The sequence below is a fragment of the Lissotriton vulgaris genome, chromosome 7 (genome assembly GCF_964263255.1).
Source record: "Lissotriton vulgaris chromosome 7, aLisVul1.2, whole genome shotgun sequence".
In the NCBI taxonomy this organism is placed as follows: Eukaryota; Metazoa; Chordata; class Amphibia; order Caudata; family Salamandridae; genus Lissotriton; species Lissotriton vulgaris.
In genome coordinates this window covers 229,350,956-229,378,786 of record NC_141695.1, presented here as the reverse complement: position 1 = coordinate 229,378,786, position 27,831 = coordinate 229,350,956, and the positions used below count along the sequence as shown (strand labels likewise).

The following is a 27,831-nucleotide window of genomic DNA, read 5'->3' as shown; positions in this document are numbered from 1 at the left end:
ATTTCCGTTTGTAGTTCGGACACATCCTCGACTAAGGATTTAGTTACCACCTCAACTTGTTTAACTCTCTCATTCATCTTCTGGAGGTCTGCTCGTATCATGGTAACCTCAGTAGCCGTAGCCCCCACTGTCGCCTGCACCTGGGCCAGAGCCGCCAGAACGTCCTCCAGTGTGGCCTTCTTCGTCCCTTCCGTTTCTGTCGTTTTCCCCGTTGGCTTGCGTTGTTCTTGGGGAGGAGTCTGCCTCTCATAGGCGAATTTGTCGAGCTTGGCCTGTGTGGAGCTGTGTCTGGGGCCTCTGTTCGCCATGTTTCGCCGCAGAAGAGCGTTCTAGTCCCCCACAGTGGCTCGGTACCTGGGCAAAAGGAGGGCTGTCCACGCGCCGACCGGTTGCTGTCTGCGTGGTGGTTGCAATATTTTCTCCTCAGTGCACGATACCAGCTTCACCCGGTGGGCCCTCGCCCTCCGAGTCTTCCTTTGGTGGCAATGCGGGTTCGGGCAGCGTCCCGCGCAGGCGAGAAGCAACGGGGGTGTCCCCCCGCCTCCCTCCAGGTGCAAAGGACTCTGCACTCTTTGTCCGTGTCTCCGAACAGCGTCTCAGCTCAGTCCGCCGACTGAGCCTGCAAGAGTGTACAGTAGTGTGGCCAGTTCAGCTGGGGTTTATTCTGCTTTATTATGCGCTGCCCCGTGTTTCTGTGCTTCACGGACCCGGAGTCCCCTCTCCCGAATTCAGGCGCTTTACCTCCACTCTGCCTGGTATCGTTCGTGTCCCTTCAGTAAGAGGGAGGGGGGAGGAGGGGGGGGGTTCCAACTCCTTGCCGGCTCTCAATATCGCCTGCACCGCGTCTCCTTGATGGTGCACCCCCAAATGTTCCCGCTAATAGAGTGGATTGCCGTTCACTCACCCGGGGGCTATCCCCAACCGCAGTATGCCAAGCGAACCGACACCATGGGGCCCGCTACTAATCCTTAGGGTCTCAACCCACGATGTGTGTCCGCTGCCCAAGATGGCGGTTCCGCCCCTTCGAGCCGCGGCGTCTTCTGCAGTGTGTTCCGTGCTGTTCCCCCTGCAGCGCTCACCATTACGGGTCAACGCCCAGCCCTCTGTTGCTCATGGAAGTGCTCCGATCATTTACAGACAGCTCCACCGAAGGACCGGCGCTTCCGGCCAGCAGCACCAGCCAAGACACCACTTCCGGTCGGATTCGGTCCGTCCACTACACCGCTGCCGCCGGGAGGACAGCAGGCCCCTCCTCTCTCCACGTCTTGCCGGCTGTCTTCGGGCCGCCGCTGCCTTAGAATTACTCCGTTGGGCACCGCATGGACCCCGGACCCGGTCCACCCCTTCAGGCACTGAAATTTATCCAAGAAGTATTACGGATTTGTGTGGGAAGCCGCCTTGTCAGGGGAGCCTCCCTAAGCTGCGGCCGCCATCGTTGGCTGCTAGCCACGCCCCCCGGCTATCGTTTTTTTAAAAATGTGAATAATGATTAATTGCCTTAGAATGAACTTATTTTATGGTGATCATGCAATAAGTTATAACTTGTCTTTGAATGTGTTTTTTTGTGTATGTCAATTGTAGTCTGTCTGGTTAATGTTCTAAAGTTTTGTCCAATGCATGTTTTTCAACAGTTCTGCAGAAGTCCTGTGTGAATTGGGACGAAACACGTAGGCTGTTTTTCCGGATGTATTGTCCTGTGTTTACTTGCCACTTGAAGACGTTTTTGAATAAAGACAAAAAAAGAAATAACAGGGATGTGAAAGTTTTCATTTCAAATAGAATGTATTGGTTTTGCTGTCTCACATAAGACGAGTGTCTATGAAGGATGCAAGATACATGCTTTAGCATGATTGATATGATGTTGTAGTTTTATACCTCAGGGTACTGTGCTCTTCTACCTGTGTAGGTGCAAATATTATAGATGATATCTGGGCAAAAGTACCTAAAAATGTCATCCCTAAGTTCAGAACAGGTTCCGCTAAATACTCAGTCTGTATTTGTCTAAATACGTCCGGTACTACTGCTAGTGAAGGGATACCATGAGTTCTGGTATATATTGCAGTAAAAACTGTACCCCAAGTGGTACAAACCTCTATCTGGGGAGCTATCCCCATTGGCAAGCAGATTGTAAGCATTCTGTGTTTTTCTTGAGGACTTGTATGTCGAAATTCTTCCTCTAGCTGTGTTATTTTCTGGGCTATTCAGAATGGCATTTGTTCACATTTAGTGAGCATTTTCCCCATAAGTGCGTTTAGTGTTTGTGGTATAATTTTAGTTGTAGACCCCTGAATGGGTCCTGTTTGTGCCACCCTTGTTGGCTGAATTGTGAGTGTTCTCATCACAAATTCTGTTTAATTTCTGTTAAGTTTTATTATTTCTTTATGAAGTGTACATAAGTCTGCTACTGGCATTGTGTCAATGTCTGGATGCGGTGTGTAAGCTGCAAGGACAGGCCAAGTGACCTGTCTCTTCAGAGCGCACCTAGTCTTGCTTTATTTCTTGTATGGGGAAGGGCGCCTTTAAACCAGTTTATGTGCTACTGTTAGGTAAGCAGAATTTCAGTGTCCTCATACGGACTGTATTCATTTGGTGATTCTTCCTCAGTGTAAGAATGAAATGATTGTCTGTGCATCTGCTTGTGGGAATGCAATCCATGAATAGAATACCTCTGTTCCATTAGGTACTGTCCCACCCCTTGCTGGTAAATCGTATTCAGCTAGTTTTATGGTAAGGGCAGTTAATTCCCCCTTCAAGCTCTTCCTCAATTATCGCACGTTGTGCTAACAAAGTGGCGTCTCCTTCAGTCATTGTTGAAAAAGTTTCAAGGAAACTGAGATAAGGCTTTATACACAAATATAGGAACTGTTTGTACTTCAAGCTTGATAAACCTACATCCAAATAGGAATTTTTGCCTACGCAGCTGTGGCAGGATAGTTCCCTTTTCACTTTAGACGTCCCTGAAGTAATGTGAGTCGGGCTATCTGAGAAAAGCATGACTGAACTACTCAGATTTGACTGTTAAATAAGTACCAAAACCAACGTTGGGCGCCATGTCGTGCAGTTCCTATAACCCTATATAGGATCTGCGCGTTTAGATAATATACACTGCAGGCTTGGTGTCCAAACTGATTCTGGACACCCCACTGAATATGTCAGCCTGTATACCAGCTAGCTCACAAGGTCACTAGAAACTCCTCTTACCAAGGAGAGAATGGTTCTTGGCAACTATCGAACATGACACCCCTGATCCATCTGAATCATGGAAACAGTGCTACTAGTCGCTCAGTCGTGCTCATTTTGTCTCGGAGAGAGATACACAGAATAAACAGTGGGGACGTTTGTCAATAAGTATTTTTTGAACCAGCGCCATTGTATGGTAAAATAGGTGTGCTGAAACAACCATTTGACAGTAACGGATATAAATGATTATAAGCACTAACAGAGTTAAAGGATGGTAGATTTCTACCATAGTGCTAAAATGAAAAATACAGGCAAGTATAAAAATACATGACAGTAGTAAAAGCGTACTCCTACGATGTGTCCCTAACTAGATGTACCTGAATGTTCCTAGCATGGATGTGGCTGTAAAGCCAATAATCCCTCTAGGATAAAGTCAACCCCTTTACCTGAAGTGAGAAACTGTGGGACCCTGTTCTGGTCTCAAGGTGGACACCCCGCAAGGGATGCCAGACCACTGCTAGCGTGAGTGTCTGCATGCAGGAGCCTCAGCGTCTTACGTTAGTGTGTCAGCATGGGAGTCCTTTTCTCTTCCCTCTACCTTAGCAAGAGATGGTGTATATATATCCCAAAGTGATACCCCCGGGGATATACCTCGGCATGTCATTTCGAACTAGGATGACGGAAGGAATGACCCTTGTACATAGTTTATATGCAGGAGATGTTCAGCCTGCTGTCAAGCTGTGATTCCAAGAATCCTCATGGATAATAGAGGAGGCTTAGGCCTTTCGGGGTAATACTCAGGTCCTCTAGTCATTACCTCAACTAGGTAAAAGGTCAGCCCTAAGAACCCTTATGTAGTGCAATATGAGGGCAATGTAGGTAAAATGTGCATGTCATACCTGAGCCGATATTGGGGTACCTACATGGAACATAACATAATATGTTAAAAATAGATACGTCCTAACTAGATTTAGAAGTTGTATGGTGCGCCAATTGGTTGCATTTCCAAAGATGAATGCCTATACCCCTTACAAAACTCCTTGTCCCTGTGATGGGATCAGCAAGCAAAGCACATACCACTTGATTTTAGTCTGTAAGTTTTATAATGAGCTGCGATGTCAATATTTAAAACTCCTTTTTATTATGAAGTAGTTATAGTGATGCAAGGACATTTCTGCTTCCAATAAACAAACAATTTATGTGTTCTAGAGTTCTCCTTTTTATTTAAACAGCTATTCACCTAAGTAAAAGTATTGTGTTCAATTCTGTCGAGGGTCTATCACTGTTATGTGAAGACATTTTAAATGATTTTATCATTTTATTGTTCTATGAATTATATTACTTGAATTGTTTTTTAATTGTATGTACTTGTATGGCATTTTTCACTCACAGAATACAGTTTTTGAATTCTATTTCAATTTCAAAAGTTCATAAAACATTAAAAAGCGTTCCAAGCTTTCAGATAAAATACATAATACAAAATACATTTTTTTAAAATCCTGTTATTCGTAACAATAGGTGTTCAGTTATTGCACAGTCAGGGGAAAAAAAAAAAAAAGGAAAGACAGGTTTTACTTTTAACAGTCTTAAGTGTCCAGACATATTCTATACTTCATGGAACATTTTAAGAAACCAGCCACGTGAGGTATACATTCTGGGTCCAGCATTTGTAAGTAAAATAACGCAGGGTGAGCTTGTGCAAAATTCATCCTTTTTAAAATAGGTTTAAGAAAAAAGCCCTTGGGAATTTAAAATATTTACAGAAGAACATAAAGTGAAGCAGATCCTGTGGAGACAAATTGTTGCAGAAACAGGGTGCTAACACCATCCCCTTGTGACACCCTCTAGGGACTGCCAATAAAAGGTAAAACAAGTTAAACCTAAACCTAATTAAAAGAAAACACTTGTATGCTGGTAATGGCCAGAGTAAGTATTGCTCCTCTACAGGTGAAGTTATAAGCATCAGGTGGAGGCGCACATTGGGCTTTAACAAATCCCTTTCCTCTCTATCCAGTTTCTTACGGGTGATAAATGTCTGTTTTATATATGTTAAATCTTTACTGGAAATTCCTGCCGGATTAAGAAATAGGTCCGGACGCCCCTCTTTGCAAAAACTATCTCTAAGATATCTCATTCAGGGTATTTTGGACATATGCTCTAGGCTCATAATTTCTCTTAGCAGGCTGTGAGTTAGCCCGAGGTGTTTGTTGAGCCAGCATTGTAACCAGAATGTGAGGGGTCGCAGGGACAGGGTAATCAATCAATCAATCAATCAATGACATTTATAGAGCGCACTACATACCCGTAGGGTCTCAAGGCGCTGGGGGTGGGGGGGTGCCGTTACTGCTCGAAAAGCCAGGTCTTCAGCTTCTTCCTGAAGGAGAGGTGGTCTTGGGTCAGGCGCAGGTCGGTCGGGAGGGAGTTCCAGGTCTTGGCAGCCAGGTAGGTGAAGGACCTTCCTCCTGTAGTCGCTCTTCGGATGCGGGGGACGGCGGCGAGGGCGTGGTTGGCTGATCGGAGGTGGCGTTTGGGAGCGTAGAAGTTGATTCGGCTGTTGAGGTAGCTCGGGCCTTGGTCGTGTAGGGCTTTGTGTGCGTGGGTGAGGAGGCGGAAGGTGATTCTTTTACTGACGGGGAGCCAGTGAAGGTCTCTCAGATGTCCGGAGATGTGGCTGGTTCGTGGGATGTCGAGGATGAGTCTGGCTGAGGCGTTCTGGATCCGCTGGAGTCTCTTCTGGAGCTTGGCGGTGGTACCGGCGTAGAGGGCGTTGCCGTAGTCCAGTCGGCTAGTGACGAGGGCCTGGGTGACGGTCTTCCTGGTCTCGGTGGGGATCCACCAGAAGATCTTCCGTAGCATGCGTAGGATGTTGAAGCACGCCGAGGAGACGTTGTTGACTTGCCTGGTCATGGAGAGGGAGGAGTCCAGGATGAAGCCCAGGTTGCGTGCATGGTCGGTCGGTTTGGGTGCGGTGCCCAGGGCGGGAGGCCACCAGGAGTCGTCCCAGGTGGAGGGTGAAGAGCCCAGGATGAGGACCTCCGTCTTGTCTGAGTTCAGTTTCAGGCGGCTGGTCGTCATCCACTCGGCTACCTCTTTCATCCCTTCGTGCAGGTTGGCTCTGGCGGTGGCGGGGTCGTTGGTCAGCGAGAGGATCAGCTGGGTGTCGTCGGCGTAGGAGATTATGCTGAGGTTGTGTTGGCGTGCGATGGCCGCGAGGGGGCTCATGTAGACGTTGAAGAGGGTGGGGCTCAGTGAGGATCCTTGAGGGACGCCGCAGATGACTTCGGTGGCCTCTGACTTGTACGGTGGTAGGCGGACTCTCTGTGTTCTTCCGTCGAGGAAGGAGATGATCCATTCCAGCGCCTTGTCCTGGATTCCGACGTTGCTGAGGCACTGTACTAGGGTGCAGTGGCAGACAGTGTCGAATGCCGCGGAGAGGTCTAGGAGGATGAGGGCCGCTGTTTCTCCGTTGTCCATCAGGGCTCGGATGTCATCGGTGGCGGCGATGAGGGCGGTCTCGGTGCTGTGATTGGCTCGGAAGCCAGACTGTGAGGGGTCGAGGGATCCATTCGTCTCGAGGAAGGCGGCCATCTGCTTGTTGACGGTCTTCTCGATGACTTTGGCTGGAAACGGGAGGAGCGAGATGGGGCGGTAATTCTTGAGTTCGGTGGGGTCCGCTGTGGGTTTCTTGAGTAGAGCGCTGAGTTCGGCGTGCTTCCAGCTCTCAGGGAAGGTGGCGGTGTCGAAGGATGTGTTGATGATGTCTCGCAGGTGGGGTGCGATGACAGCGTCGGCCTTGTTGAAGACGTGGTGAGGGCAGGGGTCGGTCGGAGATCCGGAGTGGATGGAGTTCATCGTGCGGATGGTGTCTTCGGTGCTGATCGGGGTCCAGGCGTGGAGGGTGGTGGTAGGGGGTGGTTGTTCGGTCTTGGTGTGCGTTGGTTGGTTGTTGAAGCTGTTGTGTATGTCCGCGATCTTGTTGTGGAAGTATGAAGCGAGGGAGTTGCAGAGGTCTTGCGATGGGGTGATGCCGTTGTTTCCTGCGCTGGGGTTGGATAGCTCTTTCACGATGTTGAAGAGTTCCTTGCAGTTGTGTGCGTTGTTGTCCAGCCGGTCCTTGAATGCAGTTTTCTTGGCGGCGCGGATCAGCTGGTGGTGCTTCTGGGTGGCCAGCTTGAAGGTGGTCCTGTTGTCCGGTGTAGGTTCCCTTCTCCAGACTTTCTCGAGGGCTCGGCAGTTCTTCCTGGAGCTCTTGAGTTCGTCGGTGAACCACGGAGCTTTCTTGCTGCCGGGTCTGCTGGGCGGGGTCCTCAGCGGGGCGAGCTCGTCCGCGCAGATGCTGATCCACTTCGTGAGGTTGTCGGCGGCCTGGCTGGGGTTTGCTGAGCTGGCAGGAGGGTGCTCAGGGAGGTGGCGAGCTGGTCTGCTGTGATCTTGTTCCAGCTTCTGCGGGCGGCCTGTTGCTGGTGGTGGTGGGTCGTCGTTCTCTTGAAGGTGAAGTGGACGCAGCTGTGGTCCGTCCATTGAAGCTCTGTGGCGTGGCTGAAGTCGATGTCTGTGCTGGAAGAGAAGACTGCATCGAGAGTGTGTCCGGCGAGGTGGGTGGGGGTGGACACCAGCTGCTTGAGTCCAAAATTGGCGAGGTTGTCGAGCAGGGTGCTGGTGTTGCGGTCGTTGTTGTTCTCCAGGTGGAAGTTGAGGTCCCCCAGGAGGATGTAGTCAGCGGAGGGGAGGGCATGCGGGCTGACGAAGTCGGCGATGTCCTCGCTGAATTGTGTGCGTGTTCCCGGGGGTCGGTAGATCAGGGTGCCTCTGAGGGTGGTGTTCGGGTCGGTGTGGATCTGGAAATGCAGGTGTTCGGCGGTGGTCAGGGTGTTGTCGGTGCTGGTCGTGAGACGGATGGTGTTCCTGTGGATGATGGCGATGCCTCCTCCCATCAGGTTGGCGGTGCGGTCCCTCCGGACGATCTTGTAGCCCTCTGGGATGGCGATGGCGATGTCGGGAGCTGAAGAGGCGTTCATCCAGGTCTCTGTGAGGAAGGCAACGTCAGGGGCTGTGGCGTCTAGGAGGTTCCAGAGTTCGATGGCGTGTCTGTGGACGGAGCGGGTGTTGAGCAGGATGCACTTGAGGTGGGTGCTGCTGGTGTTCGACTTGGCGGGTGCTGGTGCGAGGCATGTCCGGATGCAGGTGAACTTGCAGGCGTGGCAGCTGAAGGGTCCGTGGGTGCGTCGTGGTGTGGCTTGGTGGCATCCTGGGAATCGGCCGGTGTTGAGTGCGATGAGGGTGGCGGCGGAGTACGTCAGGGCGGGTCGGTCGGGGTCTTCGTGGGCCAGGGGTCCTGGCGCTGGTCGCGATCCGGTCGCGGACGGGCGCAGAAGGGCTTACCTTTGGCGCGCCTTCGGCGCACAATCGGCGCGCCCGCTGCGCGTGACCGCTGCGCGTTCGCACGGTCGCCATATATGGCGAAGTGCGCGGGTGGGCGGGGCAGCTGGGAGGCGGGAGCGGGGAGGGATACAGAAGGCAAAAGGGGCGGGGCTTAGTGGCGGTGGCGGGAAGCGGGGAGCGGGGAGGGAACCGAGGGACAAAAAGACTGCAACGAAACAATTTGAACAACAATACAAAAGGACAATTTACCCAAAATACAGAAGTACAGCTCTAAGAAAGGCTAACAGAGACGACAGAAGGGAACAGGGAGAGAAGCGGCGCACAGGAGCTACCACGGACCGCGTCGCTCGAGGGAGGGGGCGTGGTCCAGCGGCAGCAGCCGGGCAGCGAGGCAGCGAGGCAGAAGGCGGAGGGGGCACACGCAGCAGCTGGTGGCCGTGCGGCGCGGGGGTGTCCTACAAGTTCTACAAGGGTTTCACTAATGAAGGGCATGCCGGTTTCTTTGTGCACTGATGTGTTCAGGGTTCCCTGTGGGACGCACAAGAGTTGTTTTAACATTTTGTTTTCAGCAACCTGGAGGCCCTCGTGATTACTGTATCCCCAGAGTTCACTCCCATAGGTAGCTATTGCGGTGCTCTTTGAGCGATATACCTTTAATATGGCCGCCACTGGTCTGTTGCCCATTCTAGATGCAAAATCAAAGAGCGCGACGTTCGCCCTGGCTACTTCTCCCCTTTTCCTGTTCATAAGTGCAACCCAGTTCAACTGTTGATCTAAAAGGACCCCCAGGTAAGAAAAGGTAGTACATGTGGGCACCCTGATACCATTTACCCTAAATGGGTACTGTTTTTTAGCTCCCTTCCCCACCTGCAGCACGTAGGATTTTGTGTTGTTTATTTGTAAGTCTTGAGTTAACATGAATCCATGAAAGGCTTCCAGTAATGTTTGTAGCCCTTTGGGGGTATGGGCTAGGAGAACGGCATCGTCGGCATACAGTAAGACGGGCAATCCCCGTCGTCCCACGTACGGGTAATCCGCCCCTGTCTTAACCAGGTGTTCTTCAAGGTCATTGACATATAGGTTAAAAAGAAAGGGGGCCAGGATGCACCCTTGCCTGACCCCCTGTCTAGTTCTAAAGCTTTGTGTAACCTTTAGATCCCTGGTATATCTGACATTAGCCTTTGTGTCACTATGTAAATCTTTTAGGAAATTCACCAGTTGTTGCTCTACCCCCATGGCCTTCATGGACTGCCACAACTTTCCCTGGTTGACACAGTCAAAGGCCGACGAAAGGTCCATGAAGGCCATATAGACAGTTCCCGATCGTGCAATGGTGTATTTACCCAGGATTAGATAGAGGTTAAGGCATTGGGCCATTGTAGAGTGTCCTGCGCGGAACCCATACTTGATGTCGGAGATAATCGCTTTCTCCTCTGTCCATGTAGTCAGCCTCTTCAAGATAACACCCCCTAGGACTTTTACAATGGAATCTATGAGGGAGATAAGCCTATAGTTTATTGTGCAGTATCGATCCCCCTTTTTAAATACGGGTACTATTGTTGAAAGTCCCCACGAGGCTGGTCAAGCCTTTACTGCTGCGGCATTTCCCACTGCTGTGAGAATTGTGGCCCAAAACTTTGGATCTGATTTGTAGAGATCAGGAGGAATGCCGTCCGGGCCTGGTTCTTGAATTGAATTGACCTTGTTGGACAATGTAATTGAATTCTGGCTGTTGTAGTCCAACCAATTGTGGGAATAGCTGTTTTTTTTTCTCATGGCTTTAGTAATTTGGTAATTACTTACTCATTGATCATGTTCCTTGAACCTGTGGGAAACACTTTGGAGGATAGTTTCAAGGGGCTTATAATCAAGGCCCTGGTTAAGGTAAAGGGGTCGCTGGATGAGACAATTAGTAAAAAAATTGGCAGTTCTCTCAAAGAAAGGATGGCCAGCTGCTGGTGCAGGAAACCCCTAAGGAACAGATGGGACAGTTAAAGAGGGCTGCAGGGGGAAGCCTGCCTAAAGAAGTAAAAAAGGCCAAAGCCTCAAACAAAATGACATCACGCATAGGCAGTGACATGAGCGGTGCCTTGGGCACTACAGATGGGCAATAGAAAGGCCTGGAAATTCCCATCCCCAACGACAGTGATGAAGGTTTGGAGGACGAAATTAACCAGTCCTATTCCTCAGATTTTGTCACAGATATTGAGGAGATAGCCATTAGCAATTTGGGAATGGCTAACAGGGCCTCTTAGGCCTCTGGCTCTAAAATGGGCATTGTAGATCCCTTTGAGGAAAACATGTTTTAACCACTCCTCATTAAACACGTTTGTCTCCAAGGTAGGCTTATCTGAGATTGTAGTGCCAAAACCCTCCCGGACAAGGTTACATCGTGCCCAGAACTAAATGTGAAGGTGGTGGCGTTCATCGCCAAGGGTGGGCTAAAGGTATTCTAAGGCCATCTTCTTGAGATAACTGGTCCTTTGACAACAATTTTGAGATGGCTGAGGTAGTTTATCTTGAAAACACCCTCATTGGCCCTAAGGAGCTGTACCAATGGGTACAGAGAGCAATTTGCCTCCTAGGGAATACAAATGCCATGATCTCAAATGAGTGGCGAAAGAACATTGTACTACAAATTGACCCAAAATGGGTTGAACCGGCCAGTATTGAATGAGGGTCTGCCTCCCAGGGATTACTCTTCAGCGATGACTTCAAAATTGGCCAAATATTACCCGTGGGCAATGAACTCCGCTCCTCCGCTAGTGGAGGTTGCAGAGATTTGCTAACTACGCATTACATTGAAAACACAGAATTCTTGCAAAAAACTGCACCCACACACTTTGATGAAGCAACTTAACCTTTATATGCTAAAAAGCAAGTAACCAATTCACAAAAGTGAGCTTTGAAAAATATCAGACAATGAGAGAGGTGATGATTTTGGGGTCCCCCCTAACCTAGGGGGAGGACCAAGCAGACACCTTGACCTCAAAGAGCTTATCATGCTGAACGATTCAGTGGTGGTCCCATCTTCCTAGGACCACCACAAGAAAAGTTGTGGGCCCTGCAAAGCAATTGAAAGTTGAACAGGGACATTTTTCTCAATATTCAGATGAGAACAGGGGCCTTTGGGGGGGATTTCCCTTTAGACAGACTGGGCACACAACTGTCAAAAGTTTCAACTGGAGGCCAAACTCTCAAGACTGAGGAGAGGATGCCTTCTTCAAAATTTGAAGGGTTTAGCACCTTATGCTTGCCCTCTATTTGCCATAATACCAAGACTAACACATATGCAGGAACAGAGAGATCAAGGTAGTAATAACACCTCTTTGTAGGTCACAGGCCTGGTTCCCAATCCTGCTAGAAATTAGCATAGATTTACCAATCTTAATTCCGACTTTCAGAGAAATAACTATAGGTCCAGAAGGAGAGCCACACCCTTTTGTAGAGCAAGGATTACTGATGCTGATGGCCTAGAGGATTTCAGGAGACAGTGGCAGATCCCAGGGATTTCGGCAGATGCTTTCACACTCCTATTTGAGTCATGGGCACCTGACACAAGGAAAGCATATGAACTGGCATGGGAGAAATGGGTTTGTTTATGTATTTGACAGAATTACAATCCACTTTCAACTGATTTAGTACATGTGGCAATTATTTATCAGAATTGTTCATGTCAGAATTCTCCTATAGAACAGTTAATGTTTACAGATCATTGTTTGCTGGACGGAGTCTCTGTGGGTCAGAGCTTATTGACTAAGAAAATAATGTGAAATATGCTGGTACTACACCCACCTACTGCAAAATACACTGCATTATGGGATGTCAGAGTTGTTCGACAGGTGAAAGTGAATTGGGGTGAGAATTCAGGCCTATCCCTGAAATGTATGTCTCATAAGATTACTGTCTTATTTTGCCTGGTATCGTTTAGACGGACTTTAGATGTGAAGGTATTAGCGATCACCAGTTTGGCCTATCAACCTGACGGGGTTTGCTTTTATTTGAACAAAGACCTTGCCCACTTCTGTTTTCAATCCAAAAGACGTTGCGTAGTGAAATGCTTGCTGAAGTATGAAAGGAGGACTGAGAGGGAATACAGAACAAATGTTAATATCCCATAGAGGGCCTCTTAGAAATTTTTCTAACCCCACCTTAGCAAGATGGTTGAAGAAGGTAATGAAAGAAGCCGGCGTGGATATCAATATGTTTGAAGCAAAATCTCTTAGGGGTGCTTCATCTTCCAAAGCTTTCATCTTGGAGTGAGGTCCGCAACATATCCTTAGGGCTGCAGATTGGTCTAATGAAAATATGTTTAAAAGTTATTTTAGACCTGTTGCAAGCACAGTTGATACTGTGATAAATGCACTTTAAACTTGCATAATGTTTCACAGCCCGGTGGGTAGAAGATCTGGATTTTATTGAAGACACAGAGGCTAAGATTATCCCATACATTGATACCTTTCGTAGTGGGGTTAAAGAGGCCACAGATGGTATTTACGTTTGAAAATTACATTTATTACAAGTTATCTTATTCACAACACCAAAGAAGGGAGTAGACTGCATGTGTGGGAATTTATACCTTCTTAGAATGTTGTTGAAGTTCTATATTCTTCAATTGCTGCAGCTGTGAACTGGCGATAAAGGTGATTTGCATAACTTTAGCCTCTGTGTCTTTAATAAAATCCAGAATTTATGTCCACCAGGCTGTGAAAAATCTAAATTGACTTTCTTGAGAAGTTACTTATCCATGATCATTATCTGCCTTCAACTGCAGGCATCTAATGTTATCATGTCCATATTATGATGTCCAACAAACTGCACTTTGGTGATTTGTGGCTGCTCTCTTTTCCAACTGAAGTTGAACTGTAATGGTTTTCACTCAAAATGAGTAAGTTACTCATTTTGGTATTCACAGACATCACCTACTCATCAGTGAGTAAGTGCCTTCTGTGAATACCAAAATGAGTAAGTGCCTTCTGTGAATACCAAAATGGTAGTCAGTTTAGGATTTTGTCTTAAGTTAGTTCTGTGAAGCGGGCCCTACAAGTAGAGAAGAAATTCATAGATCAAGTAGAAGACACGTTTAGAGTTGTGGTGGGGGAAGGGCCTAACAAAGTTCCGGATTGGACGAAGCAGCAGTACGATCATCGAGCAAAAGAGAATTAAGGACCACTATCTTTAGATTGGCAAGCAAGCTAGAAGTGAGTATTGCTCTATGTTTGTGGAGGAGAGTGAGTGTGATCACACCTTTCTGGTTTATGGTCCATGGAAAATGTTTTTCGATTATAATGTAAATGCTTCTCCAGGAGTCTATTTTGTGTGTGGGAAGAAGGGGTATTTGAGGTTGCCTAGTAAGTGGTATGGTAGTTTTTACCTGGCTGTGGTATTCCCAAAAATGTACCAAATGGAGAATTGGAGACATTTTTGGAGCTATGGAACCCAGTTTGGGAGTGTTGTTAAATTATATCAAGATTAGGACATTTTCTATCATAGTCTATAAAATATGCACAGACTCTGCCAGCTCTCTATTGCTTATGGATAGCGAGATCGTTTTGATCAGGCTATGGTGATGCAGAACCAACATGTTCTAGAAGTTTTGCTCGGAAAAGAAAGCAGAGTCTGTTGAATGCTGAAGGTCCTCCAATCTACCAATCATCTAGTTATTTTTAAAGTTCTGTAATGAATCAAAAATAAAAAAAGTCCCACAGAAATATAGTTTACTTCATTTATTATCAAAGATGCGCATCTTCATTGTTTATGTATATTGTGTGTAATTCGTAATTGTGCTCCTGATTGGAGTCTATTGTGATACTGTTACCTGTTTTTTCACATTATATGTTCTTTTCGTGTTTTTCTTTTGTTATTTGTGGAGCCATGTACCGAATTTGTATGGTTCTTTCTTTACTAGATTAGGGCTCCTATGTATTGTATGAATTTCATACAGGACTATTTAATGTCACATTTATTGCACATATTTACGTGTTGAGAGTATTTACAGAAAAGAAAAAATTATATTTTTGATAGTAAATGAAGTAAACTATATTTCTGTGGCACATTTTTTATTTTTGACTCATTACAGAACTTTATAAATAACTAGAAAATGAGTAGATTAGCGTTTACTGTTGTTTCTCTCCCTGGTTCCACCCTATTATTTATTATATTGTCAGGGACCTTCTTTTGTGTATTTTGTGAATGCTGAAGGTCCAACAGTGCTGTACTTATATTCCTGTCAGGAGTAAAGATTTCCAGAAGTACATTAGTAACATAACTGACTTACATCAGGAATTGACAGGCCTAGCTACTGAAGGTGTTTGGGACAAAGTAGGACAGGGATTCTGTGCAGTTGTACAGTGGTTTGCAAACTTGGGAAATGGATTATTCAGATACATTGTACGGACTATATTAATTTTCTTTATCTGTGTCTTTGTTTTGATTCGAATGGTGAGAGGATACAAGGGGTATAAGAGATCAGAGAGAGAAGGATCAAAGATTAGAAATGCTTCATGACAGGTATTACAATACCTTGAGGTATATTGAGAAGTTTAGACAATGAAGAATAGCAACAAAATCGTTTTTTAACTGTATAAATAACTAGAAAAGGAGTAGACTAGCGTTTACTGTTGTTTCTCTCCCTGGTTTCCCCCGAATGTATTAGATTGTCAGGGACCCTCTCATGCATAATTTTAAGTGAGCTTCTTGTTCTTTTCATGCTCCATCTAGTGATTTTTTAGGTTTCACCTGGCGTCCGCTGCGCAGCAGCGTTCGCGCAGGCGAAATCTAATGTTAGAACAGTACTGGCTTTGGTCCCGCCTTAAATGGAGGCTAGCCATTGGAAGAGAGATCTGTCCGTCATTGCCAGAGCAGATTCGTGGGCGTTCCGGCCATTTTTACTCATCCCGCCCCCTTGCGATCGTCATGCGGCGGTGGGCGGTGGTTATTCATTTTTTTTAACGCTTTATTTTCGCCATTTTGGAAGTGTTGTTTGCAGTGGTAGGTTGCGCTATGTCCCGCTGTCCGTTCCCGCCCTCCCTCCCGCTGTCCGTTTGCCAGTTCCCGCACCCCTCCCGTTGTCCGTGTGCCCGTTAACCCGCCCCCCTCCCACTGTCCGTGAGCCTGTCCCCCCTCCTGCTGTCCGTGAGGCCATCCCCCCTCCCGCTGTCCGTGTGCCTTCCCCCCTCCCGCTGTCCCTTCCCCTCCCCTCGTTAGTCAATGGGCGTGTGTGGGGAGTAGCCCGGTGGGTGAGCGCTGGGGCCGTGGCGCGAGCGCCGCCGCCGCTGCTGGAGCCGTCTGTTGCCGCGAGCTCAGGGTGTGTTTGCGGGCGGCGCGCGCGCATGGGAGCAGCCACGGCTGGACCGGAGGAGAACAGCTGCTGCAGCTGTAGACCAGGGGCATCGGCATGGCGGGGGAGGACGAGGGGCTGCGGGTGTTCCAGAGCGTCCGGATTAAGATCGGTAAGGCTGCAAGGCTGCAAGGCATGAGGAAGGAACTTGGGAACCCTCCGAGGGCTGTGCTTGGGTGGTGACAGCTGCAGGATGTGGCCGCCGCTGCCTCATTTGTCACTTGGAAAATGTTGGCCTGTATGCTTCTCGGATTCCCCGTTAACCCGCCCTCCTCCCGCTAAATGCATTTCCTGATTTTCCCCCCAATCTTCCACTTTCACTTGGAAAATGTTGGCCTGAATGCTTCTCTGATGACCGTCCCGCCCCCCTCCCGCTGTCTGTGTGCCCATTAACCCGCCCCCCTCCCGCTAAATGCATTTCCCGATTTTCCCCCCAATCTTCCACTTTCACTTGGAAAATGTTGACCTGTATGCCTCTCAGATGCGCTCAAACTTTCAGGGCATTGCAGTTCTGCAACGTTTGACTCCGGTGGAGTGTATGCTACACAGAAAAAAATTATTTGTTAATTAATCGTTGTACACTGTACAAGAGTGAAACGCTTTTTCAATGGTCAAACTAAGTAGTTTTCCACTCGTAAAATGCTACCTGCGCATAAATGTTGGCCGTTCACATGTAAACAGCATTGTGAATGGAGCCCTCATGGGTTTACTTTCACAGTACCTTTCACTCATAAAGTGAGCATTTCAATGACAGAGAAAAAAACCTAAACAATCTCGCATTACAGCTGCCGCCCTCGTCCCTATGGTCAGTACACGCACAGCTTCCGGGTTTTGCATACACAGGTCACTGGCCCCCTTAAGTACCAACCACAGCCGGCAGAAATGGCAGAAACCAGAAGGCAGGAAGATGAAACAAACACCAGCATGGAAACTCCTGCAGAATTCCTCAATGCTTACATTCCCTGGCCGAAGGACGAATGCTGGTAGAGTGGGTGCACGGAAAAAATGAGACTAAACGCTCAACTGGGAAACAATACTAACCAGAGCACACCCACATCTGCTTCCCCTTAGTAAAGGTTACTTTGACGTTCTTGTCACAGTGCAAGCGTTCTTTCCTGGCACTATCCACAAAACTCTCTTCTCGTTGGCAGGAACATCCTGCAAGGACGGTTAAATCATTGGTTTTCTTCCAGGATGTCACCCAATCTGCGCTGGGGCTGCTCCTTCAGTCAGGTAAAAACGTAAAAGGCTGAGACTGTGTTTGCTCTCTGGGGGTCGTCTGAAAGCACTGGCACAAAAAGCAAAGCTTCACTTTGAGGCCAAGAAAGAAATCTTGTGTTACAAAGAAAAGAAACGAGATGCGATGTAAAGTGACCCTTTTAAACGCGACTGCTCGCTGAACCCTGGTCTCTGTTAATTAGAGCCCTGCGTCTCCGCCTCAGGCAGTCACATTCATAAATTATGTATAAATTAGCCTTTAATAATTAAAAGCGCGAACCGGAGAAATGGGGCATTTCAGAAGGTTGTCTGGAAGTAGGCTAGCAGGCAGCAATGCAGGGACAGGCCACGCAGCGGGAGGCTGTTCACCTTAATACACACAACAGCAATGCAGAGTATAGAGAGGGCATGTCAGCTTGTATCTTCAGATTTTCAGGATACGCAATGTTTTTCCATTGAGCTTATTCTGTTTTATGCAGCTAACAACGAAGCAATGAATACTGGCTGTGAAAGCACACATTTGGAAAAATGAAAAATACCCAGTCTATATGCCCACATTTTGCTGAACACACAAAATTCACATTCAACAGCTCACACTACATTATGACAGGTTGCATCTGGGGTAATATAGAAATCTATCTGCCTTTGGCATTCGCAGTCTTTTTTTTATCACACAGAAAACATACTTTCTCACACTGGGTTCTCAGATCAAATGAAACTAGATAAGCTGAACTGTAAATGTTGGGAATACTTATCACAAGTTTTTTTTTTTACTCTGTCACTCCTTTCCTCATCACGGTCCTTCCTGCTCAGACAATAGGTTTCACATTTGCGAGATATTAAGCTAATGGCAATGTAAATGACAATGCCATTTATTTATATGTTTTCAAAACCAACACATAAATACAAATTTTGTCATTTACAATGCCAATAGCTCAAACTTTTCCAAAGGCGAAACCATTGCATTGTAAATGCTTTTTTCAGGAGGTTTGGCTTTCATTTGTTTCCCTTGTATTTTTAGAACTCTCATGCTAAGGTTGAGTATGTCTAGCTATTTTTGAATTTGTAATAAACTAACTTTCAACTGGTTGTGGATTTGGGTTCTTGTGTAACTGTTTGTGTTACATTGCTATTCCAGTGATTTATGAGCTTATGTTCCCTTTATGCTTTCCTGCTGCCAAAAAGAACCATAGAGGATCTGACATTAGATTGAATTGAAAGCTTGGGCCCAGGGTCCTTCACTGTGGATTAAAGTTTCTATTCACTGAATCATTGCTGGGAGACAGTTCAACTCCTCAGATGGGGCTGTTATCCTGACCATTACTTATGCTAATAAACATCAACTACAAGTACCTGAATTGGTCTACGGTGTCTACTTATCTTCACCTGTACCTGTGGGACTTACCCACTACATTTTGGCGACGAGGAAAAACTTGGGTGTGTATCCGGTGTGTTCATTTCATAAATTGGCTCACGCATATGGCTCACGCATACTTTTTTATTTATGTGGATGGCACTTCAGTGACATTTTTTTTCTTTAAACAGAAAAATAGCGAGGCTCTGCAAAAGTTCGTTTTAGTGTGCTTTCATCTACACATTTTTCTGCACTCAATGCTAAGATCTATGTTACACTGCCATCTTATGTCTTAAAATGGTTTCACGCCTCATTTTAAAGTTATTGATGAAATGTTTTCTTATGTAAAAGAATACTTTACAGTTTTATCTGGTTTGACAGCATGCCTACTTAGTTAATGGTGTTCACTAGTTGTTTTTCTGGGCTTTGGGAATGGGCTATTTTAGTCCTATTTCCTATTAGAAAACTTGTTATATTTTTCCTAGTGTGGGAGTGGGTTTTAAGTCCCATTATCCCTGTATGCCAGTTGGCATCATGTTTTCTCTATAGGTTATTGCTACTTTAAGGAGTGGGTTTTCAGTCCCATGACTTTTGGAGTGGGTTATTAGTCCCATTACCCTGTGAAGTGGGTTTCAAGTCCCGCTAGTTTTCTTTAGGGTGGGTTTTAGTCCCATGACCCATGTTCTTGCGCTGCATTTCGGTGTGGGTTTGAGTCCCATGTTCTTTTCATGTAGTTAGATTATCCCCGTCTTGTCTTGGGATGGGTGTGGGTTCAAAGTCCCATGTTCCCTTGTTTACGCGCTATTTTAAGTATGGGTTTCAGTCCCATTAATTCTTCTTATTATTAGGTTATCCCTGTCTTGTCTTGGGATGGGTGTGGGTTCCTAGTCCCATTTTCCCTTATTATCGCTATTCATTTTGGTGTGGGTTATAGTCCCACTACCTCATGAAGTTTGTATTCTCTATCTTGGAATTTTTATTCTTTTTAGTGAGGAGGTTTTGTTTGTCGTGACTTTTGGTTTTTAGTCGCATATAGTTTTGCACGTTGGTTTTAGTCCAACAGTGTTTTCTTACTAAAGGTGTGGCGTATTTAGTTACTTTTTGCCAATGCTAGTAGTATTTTCCATGATAGTAGTATTTCCATTAGTTTATTTTTCTCATTATGAATCTGTTTGGGGTCTTGTTGTCCCCTTAATTCTTCTAAATGTTGTGAGCTTTTGTAAGCCATTTAAGTATTTCTTTCTATTTTCTTTTTTTTTAATTATTGAAGGAGGAGGATGGTGTTTGTTTATTTATTTCTTTTCGCTTTCTTCCGTCTTTAATAATTTAGATTTCTGTTTTCCCTCTCATGATGCCTTTTTATATTCATCCCTGGGTCACAGATTTCTTGGTTGTTGTATATTTTTCTTGTGCATAGTTTCTCTTTGTTTTCTCTTCTGTTCTTTTGTTTTAAATTATTAAAGGGAGAGGATAATGTAGTATTCTCATGTAATGTGTATGTACTTGCATCCAGCTGCTCTGCCCTGTGTGTGTGCATTCTTATTGGAATCCAAGTCTGTGTGGAATGTTGGATGCATCAGAGTGTCAGTTAAGGATGGGCTGAGCGGCCAGTGGGCTGTTCCTGATGGGGCTGTTATCCTGACCATTACTTATGCTAATAAACATCAACTACAAGTACCTGAATTGGTCTACGGTGTCTACTTATCTACACCTGTACCTGTGGGACTTACCCACTACAATATACCATTATTAATAAATACGTGTATATAGCACATTGCTACACAAAGAGGGTTTTCCAGCGTTTTAACAACAGGTAGGGCAGCACAGACAAATAGCAATTACAGCAGCTAGGTTTTCAGGTTTCTGCAAAAAACGGTCATTGGTGTGCAACTATGCAGGGACTCAGGGAGGGTATTCCACAGCTTGGGACCAAAGTAGGAAAATGAGTGACCACTCACCCGAGCATGTTTTATTCTGGGAATTGTAAAGAAAGAACAATTTCTCGAACTAAGCAGGCTGATAGGGAGCCACCATTTATTGAGGGTATTGCAGAACAGTGCACAAATTGGCTTTATGCATAAAGCTTATTGATTTAAACAGGATATGCATGTCTACAGTGAGCCAGTGTAGGTCGCGGAGGAGAACATGTACTCAGGCATATATTGTTAGTTGGAACAGGAGCCTGGCAGGACTGTTTTAAACCACTTGAAGGCATCTTAACCCCTTCTGTGCTGATGACGAGCCCAGGCTCGTCATGCAGCACGGTGCTCGTGTGCTGGTGACGAGCCTGGGCTCGTCATGAGCCGTGGAACGCTCACCCGCGGGGATAATTCCCCCGCTGTGCTGAGCATTCCATTGCGCGGACGGGCTCATGACGAGCCCAGGCTCGTCACCAGCACACGAGCACCGCAGCGCCGTGCACGGCCACCCCCCCCACGCCGCGGGGGAATTAGCCTCGCAGCGAAGGGGTTAAAGCAGCCTTATCCCCTCCCAAGTACAGAATGTTACCGTAATTCAGCCTTGCCAACAGATCATTATTTGCCGACTTCTCAATTTTTAATTTAGACCAATATTTCTCCTACCGTCTCAGATACTAAATTACACTAGCTCCATACATTTCTCAGTTTGGTGAATGAAATTACCCAATGGTCATCCAGAATTATGATGCTTAGAAATTAAAATGTCCATATCTATGAGCCATCTGATTACCTCTGATCTGACACATATTAACTTTGTTGAGTGTGTCAACAATCCTATAAATAGGGTGGCACATCTATGCTTTAATCATTGCCCTGCCAGCTATGATTACTTGCCTCTCAATTTAGCCAGTTGTCAGGTTTGATCATCATCTCATGACCATTTTATAAAGTGGCTCAGTGGTTATGCAGCCTGAAAAGTCAAGCTGGTACACGGTAAGGATATCTTGCCGGGTGATAAGCTGTGCTGTTTAAATTTACATGACATAAGGTGTGATGTGGAGAAGGTTGGACCTGAGTGCCACTCTGACCAATGCCTTTGTCAAGATAACAGGGGGATGACTGAGCTTTTACAGAAATGTCCTACCCCTCCTTGCAGCCGCACTACTTGCTCGATGAATCTGGAAAATGCAGATCAGTGGTAATCGTAATCCCCTAAACGAAGGGCTGCAACAAAATTAATCATAGACACATAGCAAAAGTGGAGAGACAATAGTTTTCAGAAGAATGTAGTGACTAGAGAATCCACCTGCGTTAATACAAAATTTGACTGCAGCTAGACAAATGCACCTTTATCTAGGTCCATATCACAGCTCTTTTTGGTGGTGGGGACGTTCCTGTTCACGAGGTGCTGCTTTTCATAAAGCTTGTCTTCTTATATCAGTGCCATAACCTGGAAATGTTATTCACTCGTAATATAATTTGAAAGTCTTAGGTCATTATCTCTTTAGGACGAACTGGTTATACTGAAGCCTGTCCTCAGAACATGCAGTCACCTACAAATGGAGGAGGAGGGGTGGTGGGTGAATGCTACGCAACTTTGATAGCTCAGGCAGAGGTGAAGAATGCAATATTCAAGATAAAACCTGGATCCACAGATTGCTGAATTAATGACCTTGACACCTGGCAGCCCTGTGTAGTTGTATTATTAGTGCCTAGCCCTTGCAGGAAAGGAACATCTATCTCTTTAAAAATAAAGCTTACTTTTGACCAGGGAGCTGTGAAAAGCTACAGACCCATCTTGCTGTTACCTGGTTTCTCTAAAGTTATGGAGCAACACCTTGCTAAGTGGTTATTTGCGACCTTCAGCAACGTAGGTGCTTAACACTGGTCAGAGGCAGGCGTTAGGCAAATACACATTACTGAGGATTGCCTTGGTGCAACATTGGAAACCCATCGCCCTACCTTGAATCAAGGCACGCCTTACATTATGCCTTACATCATTTTTAATATTTATGTCTTACTATATTTTTTGTTGCATTTAATTTTTGGTCGTTTACCTGTGATGCTATAAGTATATGCTGTCATAGTGGTGTGTTGTGTGCTTCCGTTGTGTCTTACTGTGGAATGTTGGTGTAGAATTCTAGTATTAACTGTAGGGGCTGTCCGAAGTTAGAAGCCAGCCTCACTAATTGTAGTGTTCCCCCTCTAAACAGGAATAAAACTCCATCCTATTTAGCCTGGCTCCAGATATTTGATTATTACCGCATTACCGACCTGATACTGTTGAGCCAAAAGACAACCAGGATGGCTCTGCCCTAGAATATTTCATATCCTTCCTAAGTGAAAGGTATTTTGGGGGTCATCCAATAAGGGGAGGTATACCCCTCTTATTGGGGGAATGGTTCATGTCTCAGGTGGGCTATATTTGGCTGGTAAGAGCTGGGGTTAGGAAAGAGAGCCACACCACAGCGCAGGGAGACAGAGAGCATTCTCAAGTACATTTCACATCTTTAGGGGCAAGAAAGGTGGCCGCAGCCCGGGCCCTGCTGCCTGGCACATGCCATTAGTATCGTTGGACAGGGACGGGCAGTAGGACAGGGCCCCCCCAAGGTTTTAAGGCCTTTTGGTCCGTGGAATCGGGCTGGGAGCACAGGAGCCCACAGGTCTTGCCTGCATGACAGCACAGTGGTCTGGCAGCGGGGAGGCAGAGAAGGGGACAGTTGAGTGTGCACCAGGGGCCCAGCATCTGTCCTGGTGGTGGATATGATATGCTGGATTGGAGCACTGGGGAGGAAGAAGAGGAGGGGATTGGGAGAGCTTGACACAGCTCGATTGCCTCGAGGTAAGGAGATGGCAGGGCGCTATGTAGCCAGCCGGATGGCGTTGTGGGACGTAGGCAACACTGCCAAAAGAAGGTCTGGGGTGGGTTCAGCAGCGTATCAAACCAGACGGTATAATGTTTTTTAGGACACACATATTGCTCTAAAAAAATATTTTCTGGAAGCTTGTTCGAAAGTAAAGGTGAATCCACTGCTCCTAGTCCTCCCATGGTGTGTAGTAGCTCTGCTAATGATATCCGGAATGTCAGTCTGAAAAGAGACCTTTGCTGGTGAAAACATGCAGGCTTTCAGAGTTGGAGAAGACCAGCAAAAACCTCCTACATTATATTTAGCATTGTTATGATATTCTTCTATCTGAAATCCAATTCAAAACAGAACAAACATACACCATCTTGAGTCAATTGTGTTTTTCTGCTGGAGTATAAGAAAGGTAAGTTTTTATCATACTGATGACTTTGGATGAGGAAACAAGGTAAAGGCTAACATCTAAGATGGTCACATAAATGGGCTTGATACTCACCACATAGCAGCGAAGTCAATGTACACAGCTGTAGAATAGTCATAGAAGCCATGGTGCTTTACTCTCACCTACATGGAGTAAAAAAAACACAGACTGTAAGGAATAGAGCAGTGTTACAGTGCTCTATGTATATGTAAGTTATGCAGAGTGTTGAAAAGTTGGATCTGCTTTCATGGTTACCCCCAATTTTTGCCTGGTGCTATGCTGTTTCTGACTAGTCTGACTAGGATCCTGCTAATAAGGACCCCCGTCTCTGTGCTTTCTCCCCTAAATTGGTTGTCTCAGTAGATTGGATACTACTGGTGTACCCTTATGAGTCCCTAGTATATGGCATTGAGGTACCCATGGCATAGGTACACCAGGGGTCCCCCATGGGCTGAAGCATGTATTATGCCACCTATGGGAGACCTCTCAAACTATAACTACAGGCCTGCCATTGAAGCATGTGCAAGATGGTGCTTGCACCACTTACAACAGATATAAGATTCCCTATCTGAGGTCACTGCACTTAAAACATTAGGTCACTTTCAATCCTGAATGTGTGAGTGGGGCACCCCGTAACCTATGGAGTCCATGCTTCTATAAGTGCATCAGCCAAATAACCTATAGAGGGACCATGCGTCATTACGCCATGATATTGCTAAACAGGCTGTAAAAAACCCTGTCATGTTTCGTATTAAACATGTGTGGGGGGATATGATTACATGCATTGTGAAGCTCCTCCGAAAGGCCCTCAGTGCTCCCGGTACCAGTCTTCCAGAACCAGAGAGAAAACTAGGGCTGCTGCTGACCAGAGACATGTTTCTGCCCTTCTGCTGCTGAGCCAAGATCAAGCTTAGGGGAAGGCAGAACAAAAGATATCCTGTCACAGGGAGGTGTGACCACCTCCCAGACGGGGTTTAAGTTATTGAGGCAGGATGGGGGTATTTGCCAGTGCCACTGAGACTGCTTGCAGGGCACATTGGGTGCCCTCCTAGCATAGTCTAGTTCAAACCAGTTCAGGGAGCCGTTGGCTCTGGCGTGAAACTGGACAAAGGACATGGGAGTATCCTCCTCACTGTCCAGCCCCTCCTCTGGGAGGAACCCCTGAATCGTCCCAACCCTTTCCGTAGGGTACTTATGGGCTTACCTATGGGAGGGTCCCTAGATTCATCGTGGGACAAGATTCAGATCATGATATCACTTCATCTTCAACCGTCTTGCTAATCTGACCTTCACTGGACTTTGCTCTGCCACCGAGGCTGAAACTGGGAAGACTCCTGCTGCTCGTGGTCTTGTCTCCTTGCTCGTCTGCTGCAACGTCTGTGCCTGTGCTCCATACAGGAACCTTCAAAGGCATGTGGACATCAAAGACACCTGAAAGAATCTCCCTTGATATGAAGGAGTCACTTCTCTGCGTCTGCAGGCACCGCCACCAAGCTATCTAATATGCTCCTCCTGGGATTCTAAGTGGTGGTTCTCCCACTCACTTGAGGCCAGTACTGTCTTCATATCAAGTTTGAGGCCAGTTTACCTCTTCAGAATCGCAGGAACCAAACCCCTGTGCACCACGTTTACTTGTCATTACAAAGGCTTGTTGGCTCTCTTCCTCAAAGATCTTTGGGCTCCAAATTGTCCCCACCTCAACTATCTCCTAAGACCAAGATCTTTGTCCTCACTGCATCTCTTGCACTGTGGGCCTGCATCTTTGGTGAGTTGCTCGAAGTCCTCTTGCGACTCCAGTGCCTCCAGCCTGTGGGTGCTTATGAGGGTCTTCTTTTATTCAAGTGGCCTTCCCTGGTTGTCAGCGCCTACTTTGTCTCCCCTGCTTATGGTGAGTCACTTGGACCTTGCTGATCCTGACACTGCACCTTTTTGTGCCATCTACATTGTATGCAGTTGCCAAAGCTTGTTGGTGCTTCCGATGGACAACGGCTCCTCAACTCTCGACATCTGACATGGGGCAGCACGTGAACAGCTCCTGGTCTTCCTCAGCATCTCCTGGTCCACACAGCTGCAGCTCCAAGTTCACCGTCAACTCTCTTTCCACACCCGACATTGGTGGGCATTTGTCTACTGTGCCTCCTGGTCCCTCCTGAGTTGCATAGACTCTGTCCCCTCTGCTAACAGATACTTCTCAGCTTAAATCCACCTTTGGGTCCCACCGGACACTTCCACCTTCTCCAGCAGTGGCATCTTCCTGAAGTTCTCCATTGAGTTCGATGGAGGTTTCCGATGCCAGTTCACAACTATGCACTCAGCTTCCCTTTAGAAAATATCCTAGTTCCTAGGATATCCCCAGGTGGGGTGGCTCTCTAACCTTCTGTCTTCCATGGGGTTGCTTCTGGGTAAACTGGGAAGGGTCCTTCTTCTTTAAAATTGCAACCACGACTTACCCATTGACTTGAATTTAGCACACAGTTGTGTTACCACTCTGCACACGGCCTTCGTGGGGTTCCTGGTTACTTACCTCTGGTGGTTCCTTGGGTCCCCAGCACTTCTACATCTTCTGGGTATAGTCTTGACTTGAGTTGTGGTTCGCATGCCACTATTTTAGTATATGGTTTGTGCATATCTCCTAGTAGGAGATATTTGTATATGTTAGTGAGTATCTTATGATAAAAAAAACTATTTTTATATATATACTGTGTAGTTATTTTTCACTTAATCTATATCAATAAGATTATGTTCTGGTAAAAAAAAAGCTGCTTTACACTCCTTCTGGACTAAGCCTAAAGCCTGCTCTACACTGCAACCACTTAGAGAACTTTCTATGGTTGTCTAAGATCACCATAAGGCTTGTCTGGATTAGTGCAGGATGCCCACTTACATAAGTGTGCACCATATACTAAGCCAACCTCTTACTTTGGTGTGCAGCAGTTGGGATTCAAACCTGCATTGTTTCATCAGCTAATCTAGGTGTGGATTAATTAAAAAAACATAACTACCGTTAGGAACAAATCATTCACTTAAGTAAGTTCTACTGAGCTTGGGGTTGGGTAGTTAATGGTCTAGCACAACCCTTTCTCCAACTTTAGAGAGTTTATTTTACACTAGGTTAGGTATGTGCAACACCACACTACACCTAGCAACCATGTCTTCAGTTTGAGATGCGCGTGCACCCCAGGCCACTAGATACAGTGGTCTTAAGTTGCAGGAACTAAGGACCCCATGTACCTCTAGGAAGTTAAAGACAGGGTGTAATCCAACCACAAAGCATCTCTTAGACTTGCTTATCTTTGATGTCATCCAGCACCCTGACAGGTTGGGGGAGCAAGACAAGGTGGGTGGGGATGCTCCGGAGGATGGTACAAGAGGGATAACCCCCAATGGCCCTAATTTTGAGCTTGAATAAACTCAGGGCCTGCACCCAACCCCCTGTTTGTAGCCATCTTCCTCCCATTGACTCCTACACCACATTTTTACATCTATTTATTTTCTTTTTTAAATCCCATGCCCAATCGTCAAATCCTTGGTAAATGGGGACCACCAAAGTACTGTAGCACCTCACAGAAGGGCCACAGTAGGACCTGCTAATGTACAGCGATATCCATGATACAAAGAATTTTTTAAGTCTCTGGGGTGTGAGGGTCCCTCACCGTCACCCATGAGGGTGTCTCCCCTTAACTTGTTGTCTGTCCTTGTGTCCTGTAATAGGTGTCACGACATTCTACTTCATGTTACGTCCAGGCAGTCAGTTCTTTTAGTCCCATGGGACTAGTACTGGTCCTATGGGACCAAAATGGCTAATGGGAGTAAAATAGCTCTCTAGGCCACTCAAAAATCCCTATTTATTAAATCCGCTCCAGCCGGACTTAAGAGGGACCAACAGTCCAGGTATACTTGCTTTTTAACTCTTTGAAGCTTAACTTGAGACTTTCTTTTATTTTTTTTATAAACACATTTTTAATTGTTTTGTTAACTGTATAACAGATCACATTGGACTGGACAGGAGCCACAGGCAGTGATTAAAAATATCACAGAATACATTTGATTAATCAGTGTCACTTTCATAAATACTTGTCACAATCACATTAACAGCCTCACGATGAATCAATACCCACTGTCTCAAGCCACTTTTCCCATACTCTGTCATGTTT

At 46.3% G+C, this 27,831-nt stretch overlaps 1 protein-coding gene across 1 annotated transcript in view; it reads right to left on the bottom strand.

Annotated features, from left to right (window-relative positions):
• Window positions 1-23,822, bottom strand: part of LOC147701269 (IgGFc-binding protein-like) — a 90,133-nt gene extending 66,311 nt beyond the window's left edge. Inside the window, exon 1 of the mRNA XM_086928607.1 lies at window positions 23,753-23,822. Within this exon, the coding sequence (XP_086784733.1) occupies window positions 23,753-23,804 (52 nt within the window). The 5' untranslated portion in view covers window positions 23,805-23,822. The remainder of the gene's footprint in view (window positions 1-23,752) is intronic.
• Between the last annotated feature and the right edge of the window lie 4,009 nt (window positions 23,823-27,831).